The sequence below is a fragment of the Rousettus aegyptiacus genome, unplaced genomic scaffold (genome assembly GCF_014176215.1).
Source record: "Rousettus aegyptiacus isolate mRouAeg1 unplaced genomic scaffold, mRouAeg1.p scaffold_m13_p_3, whole genome shotgun sequence".
NCBI classification, from domain to species: Eukaryota; Metazoa; Chordata; class Mammalia; order Chiroptera; family Pteropodidae; genus Rousettus; species Rousettus aegyptiacus.
Genome location: NW_023416306.1, coordinates 17459562 through 17479458, shown reverse-complemented (window position 1 = coordinate 17479458; position 19897 = coordinate 17459562). Strand labels below are relative to the sequence as shown.

Here is a 19897-nt window from a genome sequence, read left to right as displayed (position 1 = left end):
CACTCGATCTCAGCTCACAATTTCGCCTCCTCTTTCCCAACAAGGTTGTTGCCTTGTTCCTAATCGGGTTAAGAATATAATGAAAAAAGGGGGGTATAACTCTAGTCACACAGGCATATGAACACTGGGCACTAAAGCAACCTATTCACGTATAAGACTGCCTTCACCATCTTTGAGTCAAAGATTTTCAACTGGGTATTTTAAGGAAAGAAACTGACCTCCAGATATGGGAACTTTTTTCATACCATGACCCTAAGCCATCTCTCTTTGTTTTTTATGCCCGATGATCCTCCATGCCCATGCTCTATCCTATCTCAGTGCCTTTTCCCAGGATGTTCTGTTGCCTCTTCACCTAACCAAGCTACTTGTCCTAGGCTCTGCTCCCCTAGACACTTCCTCTTCTGGGCCTGGGCCTCACAGCACTTAATATTCATCTTTGCTTCTCTCAGTCTCCCCTTCTTGACTGTGAGATTCTTGAGAGCAGAGTTCTTTGTAAGCTCTCTCCCTAACACAGTGTTTTGCACTCAATAAATACTCGCTTAATAAATGAAGGATCAAATGGTAATGGAAAGCACATTCCAGAACACTACTGCTGCTTTTTCTTTTACTAAGTCACTCACTTGTCATCCCAAAGAAGGATGTGGAAGATTACTGTGGAAAGTTGAACAAGTGTAGTTTTGCTTTCAAGCTATTAACAAACAACCTGCTTGCCTCATTTAACTGGGCTACCTAAGCTGTTTGGCTCAGGGAAAACGCCTACCTTTTCCTGAAGCTGGAGCAGTTTCTGCTGGTTGGCATCTCTCTGAGCACACACCTCCTGATATAGTTGCAGGTGTTCATCCTTGGCGGAGGCCAACAGATGTTCACATTTTGCTTCCCACTGGGTCTGTAGCTCAGCCTGTACTAGAGACAGCTGCCAAGAAAAAGTAATCACCATATCCTGGGCGGTCCAGTTGCATGTAGGGGAGCCCATCTTTTATAAGGCAAAACGAATATGCCAACAGCCCAGATTCTTAGGGAAACACTGTTTGAAAGATCTTGATTACTTTGAGAGTAATTTATTTTTTTAAGGTAGGTAGGAAGATATTATTGTTTGTCAGGACTCTAAAAGGTACTCCAATCAAATAAAGGTGAGACTGTCTAGATAGATTACTAGAGGGCAGGGCCATTATGTAATCATACTTTTCAGAGTCCAAGCCCTAAACTTTATAGGTTCAGAAACTCTTTGTCAAAATTCCCAGAGGTGATCAAATTGAGGGTACCAATTCACTCCAAATGGACATATAAATATGAATTCATGAACTTACAAGGAGAAAGGTCCCTGTCAAATGAACTACCTATCCAGCTATGTCCTGCCATTGTCTCTGGTTTCCCTGTCTGATTACCTAAATAAATCCCTTCTTTTCAAGGGTGATAATGTGTCTCAAAGATGGTGTCTGATGGTTGAGGACTCTGGACTTAACTGTGTTTGGAATGTTTTATAAAGACTTTTTATTTTTCATGTTTTACTTACATAGTTAAATCTTCATTAAAGTTTAAAAATGGAAAGATTAACATCTGATTCCTGGCTCTTCTGCATACATTAGGATTGTGTTCTTCCATCTTTCTCCAAAGTGAGGTTACCAACAATGAGAAATCTCATCATAAAGGATAAGGAAGAAACTAGAAGTTTTTCTAAGTCCTTCATGCCTTGCTTTTATTTTGAAAGTGTTCAGTTTCCCCATTACCTGCTCTGCAGCTACTTGGTCTGTGGACACATGAGCTTTCTTCAAAAGCTGTTGTAGTTTGTCCAATTCCTCCTGGTATGACTTGCGAATTCCATCTATCTCCTCCTCAGCCTGACATCGCTCTTGAGCGGACTTCTTTTTTCTTTCTGAGAGGTTCTTAGGAACAAGAGAATCATCATCAGCTCTAATAGAGGATAAGCAGAGAGAGTGGTAGTGATGGTCAATGACCTCGCTGGGTCCTTACTTCATTTCTGGAAACAATGCATTCTTTATTTTAATTTTTCCTATATATTTAACATTCTTGGTTACTGAGGGAGAAAAATTGTGACAAGAAGGAAACCAAGAAGGGCTTTATCTACCATTCTATTAAGAGATGGAATATCGTTGAACAGTGATAATGGTACAGGGAAGTGGACACTTTCAACCCTACTGGTAGGAAAATAAATTGGTATACTCTCTGTAGATGGCAATTTGTCAGTCTGGTGAAAATACTTACAAAATATGCATACCCAGAAATTCCACGAATTCTAATTTGTCTTAAGGAAGCAATAAATCATGTTCATAAAGACTGTGTGTTACAAGGATGGTCAATGTAGTGGTATCTATAATAATGAAAAACTGGAAATAGCCAAAAAACAGAATGAATTTGGTTAAAAAAAAATTGATAAATTCATTGAAGAAACTAAAAATGTAACCTAAGATTTAGCCCCTAAAAAGGCACTAGTCTAAAAGGGCTTTACTAGAGAGTTTTACTAAAACCTCAGAAAGAATTTGTTATTGTTATATTTTAACTATCCCAGAAAATAGAAATATTCCACTTTGTTCAATGGGGCCTATATAACACTGATATGAAAATTTTAACACAACACAAGATACTATAAAGTTTAAAAACAACAGACTTGAAAGGTATTTGTGACACCTATGACTGGCAAAGGATTAATACCCTTAACAGTATTTACAAATCAAACTAATATTACAATAGGAAAGAGAGCAAAAAGACATTAAAAAGACAATTCACAGAAGAAATACAAATAAGTGTTAAATATATGAAAGCTTTACTACTAACAAAATACATATTAAAATAAACCAGCATATTTCACCTATCAGACTTATATAGATTAGAAAAACTGATATATGGAGAGTTGGAAAAAGTATGAAGAAATGGGCTTGCTCAATAGTGCTGGAAGTGTAAACTAGCATACTCTTCTTTTGGATAATCTGGCAATATTTATTTTAAAAATTGAGATGTGTAGCACTTCCTCTAATCCAGCAATTCTAATTCAAATAATTCATTTTATGGGAATGCACAAACGATTATGCAAAACTAGTTGTATAGTACAAGAATGTCCAAAGTGGCAATGCTAGAAATAGTGAAAAAATGAAAACAGAAATATCCATTGATATAGGTGAATAGTTAAATTATGATACAGTCTCGTAGCAGACTATTTTGCAGTAGTTAAAAAAATGAGCAAGTTCTCATTTTTATTAGTGCAATGTCCACGATACTTAAAAAAAAACATTAAACATGATCCCATTATTGGTAAAAAAAAAAAAAAAAAAAAAAAGTGGTGTCAATGTAGCTATATATATGGGTAAGTGAGTGTGTCTGTATGTTTTATATACACAAAAAACATAGAGGAAGAATAACCACACATCACTTATAGCTGTTACCTCTAATGCATAAGATCAGAAAGGGGAAGAATATACTTTTCTGTCTTATTTGTATTTTGTTACAATGAGCACATCCTATTGTAATCTTTAAAAGAAAAATTAAAATGTTTATTAAATAGTGGTTCCTGGCCACTTGAGTTCAACAGAGAAACTTCAGTTGTAGAATTTACCCTTTCCAGAGATTCCTTCTCTGCTCGAAGATCAGTCAGTTCTTCCTCCAGGGCTGTCGCCTTGAGTTCTAGTTGCCTCCGGCTTTGCTTTTCACTTTTGAATTTGGACTGTGCTTGCTCAGAGGTTTCTTGGAGCTCTGGAAAGTAACGGCAGAGAGACTTGGCTGCAGAAGCAGAACTGTAGCAAACTATTTGGCATCCCAGAAGCTTCTTCGAAGCTGCATTCTGTGATCTCCCAATCCTACCACACAAGCATCTTCCCCTTACTTCTTTCAGCATCACCAGCAGGTTTATCAAGCCATAAACAGACTCCTCCACCAACCCGTATTTATCTCTATGTATATGTCACTTTACACACATATAAAATGGAAAAGTTCCAAGCAGTCAGAGACAACCTCAAAATACATCACTTCCATAATGCCATTTTAGTCACCATCTCAACACACCGGACAGATCCTTGGTATTGGTCCAGCCCTTTCTCACTGCCTGGGTAAGGTAGTCTCAAGTTTCTTAGTAGCTGGGACATTGTACCAAGAGTTTGCTTTCAAAAAATCCCTTCTCAAATAAAATTATTTGAAATCTTTATTAAAATACATCAAAATTTACTTTTTTTGGAAAACTCTTGAGACCGTAATGGCACAAAAGCATTAAAGAAGGTATAGGTAGGACATTCAAATCTAAGGTTGTTTCTCATGATTGCCCAGATTATGCTCTAAACAGTGGTCCCCAACCTTTTTGGCATCAGGGATCAGTGCTCCAATGAGAATCTAACTCCTGATGATCTGAGGTGGAGCTGAGGCAGTGATGCTAGTGCTAGGGAGCAGCTGCAAATACAGATGAAACTTTGCTCACTTGCCCACCACTCACCTCCTGCTGTGGAGGCCAGTTCCTAACAGGCCACAAACTAGTACCAGTCCATGGCTCAGGGCTTGGTGACCCCTGCTCTAAAATAAAAGGGATTTATCTTCAAGGCATCACTTTACTAACTGACATCAGTGTTTTTTAGCTCTCTATCAGGCAAGTAAACTTTGCTTCTTCCTGTCTCTGCTGCTGCTCCAGCTACACCCCACTCACTGGTCCCATCTGTGCCTTCCACATTTGTTTCTATACACTGGCAGAGATGAATCGACATGCTAGTCTCCCCAGATCTTCTACTCAAGTCACCATGTCTTGAGTACCACCTTTGTACCGGGCACTCAGTTAACACTAATTTGGAGGAAATAACTTTACAAAGATGAGCAAGACAACATCCTTATCCTCCAAGGGCTTGCATTCTAGAGGGGAAAGCAGACATAAACAGTGCTGATCAAAGACAACATGTGATAGTGGTCATAATAATGTCAGAGATTAAAGATTTTAAAGGAGACTAAATCTTCTAGAAAAAAAAAAAACTAGGAAAACTCCTGAAAGACACAGATTTTAGAAAGAAATGGAGGCAAATATATATGATTGTGGGCACACCAAGTCCAGAAAACAGCATAGATAAAAAGAAAAGACAAGTACAGGACATGCTGAAGAGTAGCAGCAGGCAGGCTGGTATGTCCAGAACCAGGATGAACTGAACAACATAATGGAAAATAAGCCAAGCAGGAGGGGCCTTGAGTGCTGGCTGAAGAGTTGCAATCCATCCTCTAGGAAAGAGGCAACTAGTACGGGAAGCACTTCTTTCATACAATTCCACTGCCATGAGTTAGAGGAACACATTAACTCTTCCAGGCCTACTGAAGATATTGAAGGCAACACCTGCCCAAAGTGGAACTGTGGCCAGTGATCAACTAAAGGAACAGTCAGTTCTTCTGTTGCCTTTTATGTCAAGCAATAATGTAGGTTTATACTGATCCACCTTAATTTTTGGCTGAGTCCTTCACAAACTTCATGAGCATTATGCCAAATGCATTGGGAAGAAGGAAATAGTTATATCCTTAAGTATAAATGGTCAAAGTCTCAGGCTGTTCTACCAAGGACATACCTGAGACCTCTGCTTGCAGTTTGCTGAGTTTGGCCTTGAGGAGGTCCGTCTCCTTTAAGCTTTCTGTCAGCTGCATCTGCAGTTCTGTTTCTTTCTTTTGGTGAGCAGTCATTTTCAGTTGCAGATGAGAGACTTGTGCGGTGGCTGCTGCTAACTCTTCTGTCACCTTGGCCTGAACAGTAACAAAGTATGACATCACTCCAAACATGGGTGACATCACTCTCAGTGATGACCCAACCTCACATATTCTATGCTGACTGAACTGGTAGAAAGCGAGCAAAGTCTACTTTCAACTTGCATTAAACTAAAACCAAGCCTTCAGAATGTGCAAGGTCTCTGACTCAGGAATTCCCTTGCAGAAATTTGTCTCTAGGAAACACTACGCAAGATTACAAAATTTTGCTACATGGAGGTATAATGCAGCATTGTTTATAGCTGCAAAAGAACGGAAAAATAAAATGCTAAAAATGGGCTTGATTAAGCAAATTATGGTATATCTATCTTCCAGGCAACTATGAAGAATGGCGTTATAAAAGAATAGTTAGTGGCACGGGATGTAGTCCTAGACTACCATTAAATGTTACTGATCTGATACATGAAAAATGATATTTCTGCCATTTTCTAACTTTTCTACAATAAACGTATTTTTAAAAATAAAAAGATATTTTAAAAATTTAAACTGAATGTCTTCAATGGCAATCAACCTCTGAGTCTAATTTTTCCACAGTAATACTGTATACTAGTAGTACTATAATGTAAAGATCAGTCTCATTAGAGTTACTGCTTTGGGGAGCTTTTGGAAGAAAAGACCTAATAAATAAAGGAAGGAACACTTCAATTTTTTTGATTGTTCAATGTACTAGCCAAACGGGAGCAAAATATTCTCGAGTAACATCTCATGAAACCAAAATGACTACCCGGGAAAACCCTCTAATGATATTCTGTGTATTAAGGGTGATGACAAAAATGATTAAAAGAATGTCAACAAAAAGGAATGGTGAACAAATGACAAATACCACATTAATTTCACCTCAAATGATGTGCTCCTATAAACATTAGGAGAAATCAGATGACAGAAAACACAGTGAGTGGTTGCTCTGCTGGTGACTAGCCTTGATCTTGGGATAGCAATGTATTTATGGGGTTGGACTTTCTCCTCTGTACTATTATATTGCTACAACCATTATTCCTCTTAAACTACTTTCTTATTACTTGTCCTTTCTTATGGTGTTCGCTGTGTCCACTGCAATGGTAAACTTATTTAAACAATGCTCAGAGGGCTCTGCATTTATCTGTGGCTTGACAGTTCACTAATATTAGAGTGAGGATGACTCACACAAGCCCTGCAGCAGCTAAGACCCCTGGAGGGAAAGCAGTGGGATAGATGGTTGCTCTCTAACAAAAGGATAAGCAGAGTGAAAGGTCACTCAAAAGCTCTTTTTAACTCATGAACTTATACAGAAAGGCCTATTAGAAGCATGAAAGGTAATATTCTCACCCAAACATACATATACATGCATAGAGAAAACAATGAAGGAATGAATAATACATTAATAATGGTTACCTTTTCAGAGTGGGAAGATAATGAGTGAATTATATTTTATGCTTATCCATATTTTTAAAATTTTCTAGAATGAACAGATGCAACTTTTCTTATGAGAAAAAAGTATGCATAAATACATGTATGCATGTGCATATATGTGCATATGTGTGTGTGTATTATAATTCTCTTTTTAAGTAAGGGTTTACAATATCAAGCAAGAAAGGAAAACATCAAAAACCTACATGGTGCATGGAATGGCTCCCTGGCTCCCACCCTGGATCAAATTCTGCTGTTGACATGGAGAGCTGGGAAAAGAAAGCAATGACAGGAAGAACCAAGAATTCAGAAAAACAGATGAAAAAAACATTCAAGTTAGAAAGAGAAAAATAGTACGAAAAAAAGATGGTAATTTGGCAAAGGAAAAAAGAACATAGGTATCTGGAAATAAGACCCTAGGCAAGTCTTTTACTTTCGCCAGGCCTCAGTTTGCTCTTGTAAAGAAGCTTAAACTAAATGACCTCTTACAGCTCTTCCAGTGTTGAGCATCATTCCACGGCTTTATGTGGTAATGGTAATACTGTCATAGAAAAAATAATTTATTTTATTTACCAAATATTCATTGAATATTTAACCATAACTTCCTGAGTTGCATCTGAAGGGGAAAACCTGCCTCCAGAAATGAAAGAACCTTGATTACCTCCCTTTAAGAGGAAAGATATCACAGGGAAGACTGTTATGAAAGAAAGTAGATCACAAGAAAAACAGAAAAGGGTCAAGCCTTGAAAAGTTTCACTGAAATAAAGGTGACCAAGTGAAGCATGTGGTATTTGGTACCTGACTCATCAAAAACAGTGATAGTCAGCCCAGGAGATGCCCTCAAACAGATCTGTGTGTAAAAGCAGAGTGCCTACAACCTAGTAGGTATTTGACAGATGCTATCAGGATCAATGTACCATGCCAGACACTTTTGGAGTTTACCAAAATGAAACATCTAGGTGGATTCAGGGGTTGTCAAACTACGATCTGTAGGCCAAACTGATGTGCTGCCTATTTTTTTGTAAATTAAATTTTATTGGAACGAACACACACACACACACACACACACACACACTCACTCACTCACTCACTCACTCTGATATTCAACATGAAAAACACACAGTAAACTTATCAAAAACAAAGGTGTGCAGCTGCCACCTCCAGAGGCTGTGGCAAAATAAATTACTAACAAAAGCACTGATTCCTACCTGCCTGTGTATCAGAATCAAGGGGATCTTTTTAAAAGTTCAGATTCAGACCTCAGCTAAATATGCTTAATTAGAATCTCTAGGTGAGGCTTAAGAATATGTATCTTAATCAAGCTACTCAAGTTATTCAGAGGCAACCAGACTAGTTTGGGAACCACTGATCTAGAACAAGTTATAGTAATAATTTTGATCTGAATTGTGATACCAAATACATCTGAATGCCCTGTGAGGCCTAAGGGTTAAATAAAGAAAAAGAAAGAAAGAAAAGAAGGGGAAAAAAAGAAAAGAGAAAAGAAAAAAAAAAGAAAGAAAGAAAAAGGGAGGGGAAGGGAAGGGAAGGGAGGAGGAGAGGGGAGGAAAGTGACAAAATGAAAGAAAGCTAAAGCAGCATAACCAAAAAAATAACAGCATGAGACATAAGGAATCCCCATCGTTATCAGAATTTGAGAAAATGAGTAAACTCCACAGGTTATAAAGTGCATTCTGTCCAATTTTTCAAGTTTTTAAGAAAAATTCAAATACAAAATATAAACTATTTCTCAAACCTCTGAGAAAATAGCAGAAGAAAGAGTTAAGAGCTCCCAGCTGAGAAGTGGGAGCCCGAACAAGAAGGAATCCACTCCAGGTAAAGTGCCACTGGAGCAAGGAAAGGAGGAAGGGCTTGAGAATCAGTCAATCCCAAGCCAAGACCCACTAGAGTCTTCCATACAGCTACTCCAGGAACAGGTCGAAATTCCTAATTCTGAACTGACTGAGGTTAAAGGGCAATGCTTCAAAACGCTCTGGCAGACACAGATGAAGGAGCAAACTGAACAATCTTATATTTCACTAAAACATTTGTTAGATGGCATTATAGGAATTTTCTATTGATTTTGTCAACAGAATAAATTTAGTTTCTAATAAGCAGTGTCATTCTTACCTTAAATTACTAAGATCAGTAATTGTTTCTGACTCAAATTATTACAAGGCAAATTATAAAACAGAAATCTCAATGACAGATTTATTAAAATCTATTGGAAGGTTTTTTTCTTCCCAAGGATGAAAAAATTCTGCTGAACACTCCTTAGCTCTACATATCCTAACTTGGGCTTTTCTCTCCCCAGTTACTTTACCTTCTCTTGCTCAGCATGCAATACTTTTGCCCATGTGTTTTCTGTGGCTGTTTGAAGTGAGTCATTCCTCTTCTCCATCATCAGATTACTCTGCTCAATGTACCTATGAAATAAAAAGGAAAAAAGAAAACATTTATCGAGCACCAAATGTGCAATCCAATGCACATTCAGTCCTCACAACATTGCTCTATACTTTCATGAAAAACAATCTGAAAGCACTTTGTTTCCCTTAGATCTGCAGCAATCAAATTTGGAGGCAGGAACCTGGGAGCCAACATGAATTGCTTCGAATGTGCATAATGAAGAGGAGAGGAATTTGAAGGGGAAGGGTGTATGGTGGGGGAGAATGAGAGGGGAAAGAGACTGGAATAAGGAAGCTGCAAGGAGATAAGAAAAAAAAAGCTATTCCACATGAGATGAGACACTGAAGAAGAGGAATACGGGAGAATGATTTTTTAAAAATAAAATGCTATATGCTGTGACATGTACCCCTGACCCACCTCCACCTCACCTAAATCTTCAGAGGATCTAGAAAATTACAAAATGCTTTGATTTAATATGGAAATCAGTGAAGTTCTGGTTGATTAAACAGTCAGCCTACACAAAAGAGAGCAGAGTTGATATCAGTTTTCTAAGTATTACTACCACTTTGATAGATAAGGAAACTAGAGCTGGTAGGAACAGCTAACATGCCCAAAGCCAGGTAACAAATGGGGAGTAGAACCAGGATTCAAAACACGGCTGCTTTATATTACAGCCTACTGAACTCTTTCTACTGAAATGTCTCCCAGAAAACAAGCAATAATTCACAAGACAGGCAGGAAACAGAAATAGCAGAAATACAGATAAACTGCCCTAAACAAACATGTTTATTTAACTTGGGCTTTTACAAATTAAACCCTTTTGTACAACCAAGCTACTGCCCCATACCTGCCATTACCTCTGATTTCGTTCAATTAGTTCACTAATCTTGTCATTCTGTTCTTCTATCCGACTGCTCTTTTCAAGGATCTCTTGCTTCAATCTTTCATTTTCCTAAATTCAAAATATATGATGTATAACTTAAGCTTTTAAGGGAAAAGAGCTAGATAAAAAGAATCGACTGGAACTGACAGTGACACTGTTACATATTTTGAGATAAAAAAACTAGAATTTATGTCCAGATAGAAATAACACTAAAAACAACAAATTATTCCTGATGGATACAAATCACTATGACCAATAGAATGAACATATAAATGGCCATAAAATAAAGTGAAATTCTGAAACATGGTCAAAAAAGAAATGTTTCCTCCTGACTATATGGTGATAAGTCACTTGGACCAAATTAAGCCATATGGATTTTCCAGATTTTCCCAACTTAGGGTAGCATTTATCACAAGCTCTTGACTTCCAGAGTGGAGGTTTTAAAGGGTAGTACATCTTGAGAGACACCAGGAGCAAGACCTCCAGGCTGGGTGAGTGTTCTGTGCCCAGATGCTCTCACCTGAATAATTCTCTGGATGTCGTTCATGGTTGTGTTTGTTTCCATTGAAACTGACATTCTAGGAATGAGCAGGGGCTTGCCAGCCCTATCCTTCTGTAACTCTTCAACCTACAAAAGTGGTGTCAGAAAGACTTTGTGAGAAATTTTTAAATGAAGAAATATAATGTACCCAAGATAGGGCCACTTTTTTGAGGAGCTTAATGGATTTCTGAGATAATCTTTAACGTAAACTAGAGTTTTCTTTTACTAACTGGATCCCCAAATAATAACTATCCTTCTAGGGAAATAATTACTGTTATGAATGAATACAGGAAACCAAGGAATAGTTTACCTACAGCCTTAGTTGTTCTCCGTTTGTATCCCCTGCTTATACCTCACTTTCAATATAACTCCCACCGATTTGGTCACCTTAGCCATGAGATGATCCATTTTATCAGCCACTTTGCTGACTGCCATTCGAATTTCAGTGTTATGTTGTCGGGCTTCAGTCAGGAGAAATGAAGCCATGTCACCTGATCCTAAACAGAAATAAGCCAAAAGGAAACTTATGAAACTGGGGCAGATGATACTGTATGAGGAAAAACCAACAGCTCTTTCAGCAGAAGAAAAAAAGAAATTAATATTTCCAAATATAAGTGGATGCTGTAGACGATTCACACTGTCAGGAGAAGATGTAGAGCAGACAGAGGCAGAAGGGCTTCAAAGCTAACAATAACTAAGCTAGGCCCCTGCAAAGTGCATTGAGGGATACAGTCTGGTCCAAGGCATAATTATGCCCACTTGGGTCTGCCATAGCAGCTAGCAGCTCAGATTCATTCATCTAACTGCATGCCAGACACTGTACCAGGTACCAGGGATACAGCAATGAATAAAACATGGTTCCTACCCTTGGCAAGCTCACAGACTGGTGGGGAGGGACTTACATGTAAACAGATTATTACAACGGAATGTTTTAAGTGCATCAAATGGGCCATGTACAAGGTACAAAAGGAGCAGAGAAAAGCAAGATTAACTCTTTGGTGATACACATACATAATTATGTCTGTGGGAGGAGAGGAGGGAAGGATGGTAGAATCAGGGAAGGCTACACAGATCTGATGGTTTCCTAGATGGAGAAGGGGCAGGGATTCCCGACAAAGGTTGCATCGAGGAAACCCTCACCACTTCAGGACCATGAATTATGTTGGAGGATATATTTGTTTCTTCCTACCACTGTCCTAATACCAAAGGTGATTACTATGCAAAAGGCAAGCTGCAGAAAAAGGGAGGACACCATTCAAGCTACTTACATTTTGTTTTGTTTTTTATATGAGATAATCATATTATACATGCATATAAAGTTAAAGTTATCCAGGCAACTATTAATAACAGTTTCCTATGGTCAGGAGGTTTTAATAATGGAGACACAGTACTTTTTACTTTATACTCTTTTGTGCTGTTTGACTTTTTAATAAAAGTATATTATTTTCATAATTTAAAAATTTTAACTAAGTAGCTTTCATTTGAGATACTGAATATCCACAGTCATCATGCTTTCTCCCAATTTCCTCCAATGTTTTACTAGTTTCTATACAGAACCACTCTGACAGAGGAATTAAAATGGGATGGAGGGAAAAAAAATGCAAGAAACAAAACCCAAAAAATATAATGAGGGTTTTTTGGGGGATTATGGAAATGTTCTAAAATTGAATTGTGACAGCTGCACAACTCTATAAACTTACTTAAAAAAATGCTGAATTATACAGTTAAAATGAGTGAATTGAATGGTGTGTAAATGATACTTCAACAAAGCTGTTTAAAAAAGAAAAAAAAATGGACTAATCATGAAAAGGGGATGGGAGGAAGGAGAGCATAGCAAGAGCAGAAGATGAGAAACTTAGGGGATCACCCCTTACCTTGAAAATGGGGAGAATGAGAGAGTGGTGCTGGGTACAAGGCCTGAAGAGGCTGCAGCTGGGAGGTGATGCTTGATGCCTGGGGGTAAGCATAGGCGGGCATACCTGTATAGGGCTGAGAAAATGCCAAGTTACAGCTGGTTTATAAAAGAGTCATGTCTCTCTTTTTAGCTTAATTTGTCTTTGATGGAATAAAGTGAAGCTCGAGATGGATGTGACCAGGATTTGGAACTGGGCAAGAATTACAGCAGAAGGGTTAGCTATGTAACCCAGTGGTACCTGGTCACTATAAAGTCCTACCCAGAAAGTGAGGAAAGAGTGTCTCCAATCCTCCAATCCTCTGGTTATTCTCCAATCCTCTGGTGATATGATTGAATTAAGTAGGAATTCTTCCTCAGCCATTGGGCCTATCAATTGTCTAAGAAATGTTAAAACTAAGAAAACTTTGCTTAGGTTCCATTGCGGTAAAAGGAGAGGTGTTCCCTGAGAAGCCAAACCAAATCCACCAGTTTCCAAAGGATGCCTCAAGCCCACCAGATTCAAGTGCTTATCTGTGCAACCAAGAGCCCTCATTTTCCTCTGAGCCTCAGTCACCTTAACTGTAAAATGAAAATAATACCACTTCTTAGGGTTGTTGTGTGGACTAAATGAAGTGATAAACAGGTAAAGTTCCAAACAGCTGGTAAGTTAAGCATCTGGCAGATAGTAAATGCTCAATAAACAGCAGCTATCATTTTAATTATGCCAGTTATTCTCCCTTGAATTTAGGAAATCCAGCTCATTTCCAGGGACAGGTACCCATTCATTATACATAAAGACAAACAAACAAACAAACAAATAAAAACTTAGTCTACAGGATAGTAATTCTCCATCAGGGAGTAGAAAGAGAACAAGTAGAACTTTTTTCAATTCTGATATACTCTGTCCTAATGAGACAAGAGTCCACCCATCATTACTCCCACCTCTCCATTAATCACCAAAGGAAGTGAGACCCTGCTATTATTGGGAGTATGTCTTATCCATCAAATGTACTGGGACAAAAAAAAGAGTGCACTATCCTGGCAAACGGTTAGCAAAGGCAGACAGGCTGCTTCCACTGCCTTCTGTAAAAACTGGAAAAATATATTTTAAGGGATCACTTTTGGAGGATAACTAGACAGCTGGATACAAGGCACAAGACAGCTATATTTTCTATGTAGCCTCCACTTTCAACCTTTAAGTATAGTGCAGAATCTTAGCCTATCAGCTATTTGATAGAAGATGTAAATATATACCCCCCAACCAGATGTGTGTGAAAAGGAAAGGAGACAAACATGGATTGGGCCTGGATTATATATGCCAGACCTTGTAACAGGTGCTTTGCTTGTTCTTACATTTTAACCTTTACGACAACCCATAAGCAAGGTAATCCTCTGACTGGTTTAGAGATAAAAAAAGTAGTGGTTCAGAAAAGGGGAAAAATTACAATCTCTGATTGAGGCTGCTACTGTATGAATTGTGCAGGAAGAAGAGAAGAGACAGACTAGAACCATAATAAATTATAGCTTACAACTAATATGGTTTTAAAACATTGTTACCTGAAAGGACTGGGTATTTCCAGATTCAGTTGAGTGAGGAAAAAGAGATGCAATTTGCTTTAAGGCAGAAGAGGGTGCTTGGAGCCCAGAAACAGATGGCTGAGGTGCTAAGATAAAGCAAGAAATTTTCAGCATTATTTTCCCTTGTTTCTTGGTACAAGTGTGGACTAGCACCTTACATATGGTCAGGTTTCAGACTTGACCACTCTCCTCACCATTTTCTTCTAAAACCGACTCTACTAAAGTCTCAGCAATGGGTCAATGATAGGAAAGTGGGTATTCTTGGGTGCCTATGACTCAGACCGACATTCTATCAGCTATCAGGAAATGCGGAATTACACGGAGGGAGATATCTCATTAGCTGGGTGAAGGTGTCCAAAACTGACAATGTAAAACACCAGAGGACACAGCAAAAATATCCTAACCAGGGATAAACTGAAAAGTTTTACACTCTAGTCCAGTTCTTTGTACTAAAATGATGCAGCCTAATCACTTAAGGTACAGTGATGATAACTTTGGTGCTGATGCAATTCAAGGCCACAGAGCCTACGAGAGCTTCCTTACCTTGTGAAGCCATCTGTGGTAGCACTGGATGGGCTGGCTGAAGAGAGGGCTGGATGGATGGAGTCACCATGGGTTGCCCAGCTCCTCCTCGTAGAGAACTCACTTCCTGAAATAGCACAAACATTTTGGTTACTATGTATGGGTCCTTAAAGACTAAGGCTGACTATCCACCCTAAACTTGCTTACAACACAGGGTTTCTAGGGAAAGAGGAAGGAAAGGCAAGCAGGAAGTCACAAGTTTAGGGTGTGGGATTGTGGGGAAAAAGTACTCTTATGTAATAAAGTAAGATCCTTTTTCCCTGTAAATCATATCAAATAATTAAATATAATTTTCTCAAACATCTAAGTTGTTGATGTTTTACTCTCTGAAGCAGCTAAAGTGAATGTTCTCCAGAATGTATCATTTACCAAACCAGCAGTTACCTTAAGACTGATCTAGTGTGTTCCCACAGAAGAGGGGTCTCCTGCAAGAAAACCCTGAGAATAATCCAGCCTCTTCATTTATTCCAAATAATTTCCATAGACTTCACGGTACTCAGTGAAAATCAAATAGAGTAGGATTCACTGTACCTCGTTACCATGATGTTTTGGGATAATATAGTTTTAGAGTGTTTTTCCCCCATTTTTTCTTTTCATAAAAATTGAGGCAATGTTGGTCCCTACTGTAACTCTAAACAAAGTTTTCTTACAAACATCTTCCTTATTTATAGGAAGAGAAAAACCTGAGGTGCAAATACAATGACTGTGATCTGCTATGCTACAGTTCAAGGGCTGAAATCTCTTTAACGTTCTTTTACTTCCTCTTGTCTCTGATATTCTCAGAAATTATGCATTTCTAGAAAAGCATCCCAGTTTTATATCACTACAGCTCTAAATTAACCTAAATGTCTAAAAACAGAGTGAAAAAAATATAATAAATCAATACAAGAGAGCATTGGGTTGACTTTAAAAAAAAATGCTTTGCCTTATTTACATTATATTATTGATAGTAATGTAAATGTTCCTGATATGACATCAACTTCAAAAATCATTACAAAGCAATATATAAAGAATGCTCTTTTTGTTAAATATATTTATTTGTAATTTATTCTACAAAAAATAGCACTTAAAACATTTAATAAGAGTATTATCTTATCCAAATTTCGTTTCCAGAGACCAGATAAAAATCAATCCTATAACAACTGGTCACAGATCCCATCCTCCTTTAAATGTTAAAACTACCTAGAGCTTTTCCAAAAAGAAATAAAACAAAATTGTGAAAAATAAAGCTTATTTTGGAAAATTTTTCTTAGGAGTATGACCTTTGCTTTGTTTTACGTTAAGAATCCAAAGCTCTAGTAAGCATTTTAATTCAATTGAGAAAGGATGGATTTATTCAATAAGCAACTAACCAACAAGAAAAGAATTAAAATAGAATTAAATTATTTCATATCATATATCAAATTCCAGATGACTTAAAATTTTAGATCTAAATATAAAATAATAAATATTTCTTAAAAACACATGTGGGCCTTTTGAGCCACGCTTCTCTTGTTCAGGCCTACTTCTACGCCTGGAACTGTACTTTCCCTTCTAATAAAGTTTTTCTTTTCTGTTGTAAACAACAACAATGACAACAAAACCACATATGATGTTTACATCTGAAAGAGGGAAAGCTTTGTAAGCATAAAGTGAAAAGCAAAAAACATGGAAAAAATGGATTGCAATAAAATTCTTAAACTTCAAAAAATCATACCACATACAATGCCAAAAGACACAATAGGGTGATTTTTAGTTGTGGGTAACATAAGTGGGAAGATTAACATTTACCATGAGGTCCTAAACATTTAATCAACAAATATGAGTTCAGCATCTTTTATGGGTTGGGCGTCATGCTGCCTAAAGAGTGATTTTTACTGACAATAGAGTTTTTAGTAGAAGACTAAATTACCTACTTAAAACTGCTCAGTTCTCATTGTAGATGTATGAAATTGCTCCCAGTTCTCTGAAGAAGTGCTAATCATAGGAGAAACGTGTATACCAATACCCAACTATATCATTTTGAATATAAGGTCTCTAAATAATGATTCTGGGTTAGAGGCAAAAAAAAAAAAAGGCAATAATTTCAACCAAAGGAACAGAAGATAGCAACGTCTACACTATTCTTTCTAATACAGCCAGGGAAACATACCTCGATTTCTGAATCATTGGAATCCAGCTGTGGTGCAAAGATGGGCAACATGGGCTGGCCCATTTTAGCCATTCGAGAGATCAACTTGGCCTTGACTGTAGCAGGATTCTAAAAAGAGGAAAAGTCATAAAAATCACTGTAATCAAGGTGTTACCTTCAGTCAGCTCTGTCTTTGGCTTTTGTATCACATCCAATCTTCAGTCAGCTCTGTCTTTGGCTTTTGTATCACATCCAATAAGTCTCTCTGCCATATCTATTTGAAACCACTTCTTCTAGAAAATGAGAAAGTTTTCTTGCCTAGAAGCATAAATGGGTCATATACAATAGCAGTAAAAATAATCCCCAATGTTTGTAATGGACAAAGTGGTTTCATATGGATTACTTCATTTCAATCAAATTTCCCACCAGCCATAATTACTCTCATCTTACAGATGAAAAACTAAAGTGTAGATTGAGCGAGGGAGGCATTTTAGATGATAGTACCCTCTCAAAAGCCTGGGAGCAATTCAGTACACAGATATCAGAAGAGATCTAGGTAGAGCAGGAAACAGGAGCTCTCTGTTCTAAACTCAGGTACATTTAACTCTGCACTGATTACCCACTACACACCAGCGTAGTCACACGGACTACACACTAGCTCCTATGCTAGAAGCCTCTGTATCCATTAACTAGTCCAAAGCACATTTTTCAGAGTGGAGAGTACATACCTCTGAGGGTGCACAAGATGATCTACTGAGTACAGAAAGAAATGATCATAACCTGCATTTTTAAATCAGTTTAAGCTACAGTAACAAGACATTAAGCCAATTTACAGGGGTTGACAGTACTTTATGTATATAATTTATAAATAGATGTAGACTGAGAATGTGTGCTCATTTCTCTTAATTATGTATATAAATTTTGTAGATTACATAAATGTTCTTAATTATTTCTTAATTGATGGAGACACATAACCAAAAAGTTGGATCCATCGAAAGAGGACTAATTATATAACCATATCTGCACAATGGAATATTGTGATCTAGAGACAGAACAGGAGTAAGAAAACTTTTCATACACTAACATGGGAAAATGTTGTTATATATATGGTAACATGCAAAAAGCAAGGCAGAGAATATATATTGTATGTTATTTTTTGGGAAAGAAGGGGAGAAAAAAAATATGCATTCCTATTTGTTTGCATCTGCATAGAGAAACACTGAAAGTATAAAAAATTAATAAAAGCAGTTACCTGAGGTGGGTGAGATGGACTGGGGTAAATAGGGACAGGGGTGGGAGTGAGTCTTCTCAATGTATATCTTGTTATATTGTTATATTGTTTTGATAACTATACCTTATGAATGTAATTACCTACTCAAAACAAAAAAAAACTTAAATGTAAAAACAAAAGATGGTAAATTTTATGTTGTGTGAATTCTGCCTCAATTAGAAAAAAAAAAAAACTATAAAAAAAGGGGAAAAAAAAGGCTGGAGACCAGCAGTCTACCAGAAGTTACTGAAGCTTAGAAATAGGTGACAAAACTAGCTGTGTCTACAGAGTATAATGGAATCAGTACTGGATAATTTTTTGTGGCTGTTCAAAGATCTGAGATTATAATTGTTTTTAATTTTCTTTTGATTCTCTGGCTCAACCTTCTGGGTTTATAAGATTACTTTTTACACATATCAATTGTCTGCTTAAAAATTCCTGCTTTAAGCTGAATATAAACACGTTAACTAGGGTTGGAGAGTAATCATTTATCAATTTCACTTCACACAATTATCCTGTCTCCCAATGTGACAGGTGAAGGCCACAGGACTTTAGAACATGAAATACTTTAGCTATTATCTCATCCACATGTAGAAAACTGAGAGCCTTCAGGGACCTGACAGGGTAGCAGCAAACTAAAGAATACATCCTCCGAAAGACATTCAAATCCAAATTCTACTACAACAGTATGCTGTTCTTCTCATCTTACAGTTGAGGAAACACAGAGGCCCAGTGACCTACTCAAAATCAACTAGCTGATGAATTAGTGCAGAATTCCTCTGAGAGAATGAAGAGATGAAGATATGTAATGTTAGCAGTAATTATAAGAGCCAATATTAATGGAGCTTTTACAATATGCCAGACATAATACTAAAAACTCCACAGCCATTATTACTTCATTTACAACTCATAAAAATCTCTTGAGACATTGTAGAAGACATACTATATAAGTCGGCTCTGAACTTAGTGTTTTATAAACATATCTCTAGTCCTTATAAGAACCCTAATAAGGGGGCTGGGAGAATTATTTCCTTTTTAATAATGAAGAAGCTGAGAATCAGAGAATTTGGATAATCTTCTCTAGTCCACATGATTATAATAAAGATCTGAACCCATGTCGGTCTATGTAGAAGCCCAGGAGAATTTATACTGACTCCCAAGTAGGAAGAAATGAATAAAGTAACCATCGATTTCTACATAAATCTATAGTTCTCAACATTTTTTTCCTCTACCCTACCATACCCTAGGCACCTGAAACTTTTACACCAAATTTGGGGAGAAGGAGATAGAGTCATAAACTTACTGTATTTATTGTAAGCTGTTCACTGAGGGAGTTAGATTTGGTATGAAGAGCTGGCTCCCTGAAAGCAAGCAGAGCATATCTTGAGATGAAAATAAAATCCCTTATCACGAGTCCAGATTATACTGGATAAACTAATTGTTTTTGAAAATGTTTGCCAATTTATTAGCTGTAAAACAGAATTTTAACTTTTTAGTTGCATAACCTCTGAAAGCCAGTG

At 37.3% G+C, this 19897-nt stretch overlaps 1 protein-coding gene across 3 annotated transcripts in view; it reads right to left on the bottom strand.

The window, feature by feature from the left end:
• Positions 1 to 19897, bottom strand: part of FKBP15 (FKBP prolyl isomerase family member 15) — a 47469-nt gene that overhangs the window by 5625 nt on the left and 21947 nt on the right. For 2 of the 3 annotated variants that reach the window (XR_001594588.2, XM_016126230.2), the window contains exons 11-24: positions 19681 to 19738; positions 17129 to 17236; positions 14959 to 15064; positions 14395 to 14501; positions 12818 to 12932; positions 11331 to 11440; positions 10923 to 11030; positions 10377 to 10471; positions 9437 to 9539; positions 7323 to 7385; positions 5538 to 5709; positions 3569 to 3705; positions 1728 to 1883; positions 761 to 913 (exon numbers count right to left, since the gene is read on the bottom strand). Coding sequence is in view for 2 of the 3 variants with exons in the window: in XM_016126230.2 (XP_015981716.2) it covers positions 761 to 913; positions 1728 to 1883; positions 3569 to 3705; positions 5538 to 5709; positions 7323 to 7385; positions 9437 to 9539; positions 10377 to 10471; positions 10923 to 11030; positions 11331 to 11440; positions 12818 to 12932; positions 14395 to 14501; positions 14959 to 15064; positions 17129 to 17236; positions 19681 to 19738 (1591 nt within the window). In the remaining variant the exon portion in view is untranslated. The remainder of the gene's footprint in view (positions 1 to 760; positions 914 to 1727; positions 1884 to 3568; positions 3706 to 5537; positions 5710 to 7322; positions 7386 to 9436; positions 9540 to 10376; positions 10472 to 10922; positions 11031 to 11330; positions 11441 to 12817; positions 12933 to 14394; positions 14502 to 14958; positions 15065 to 17128; positions 17237 to 19680; positions 19739 to 19897) is intronic. The other variant, XM_016126231.2, reaches the window with a different exon arrangement.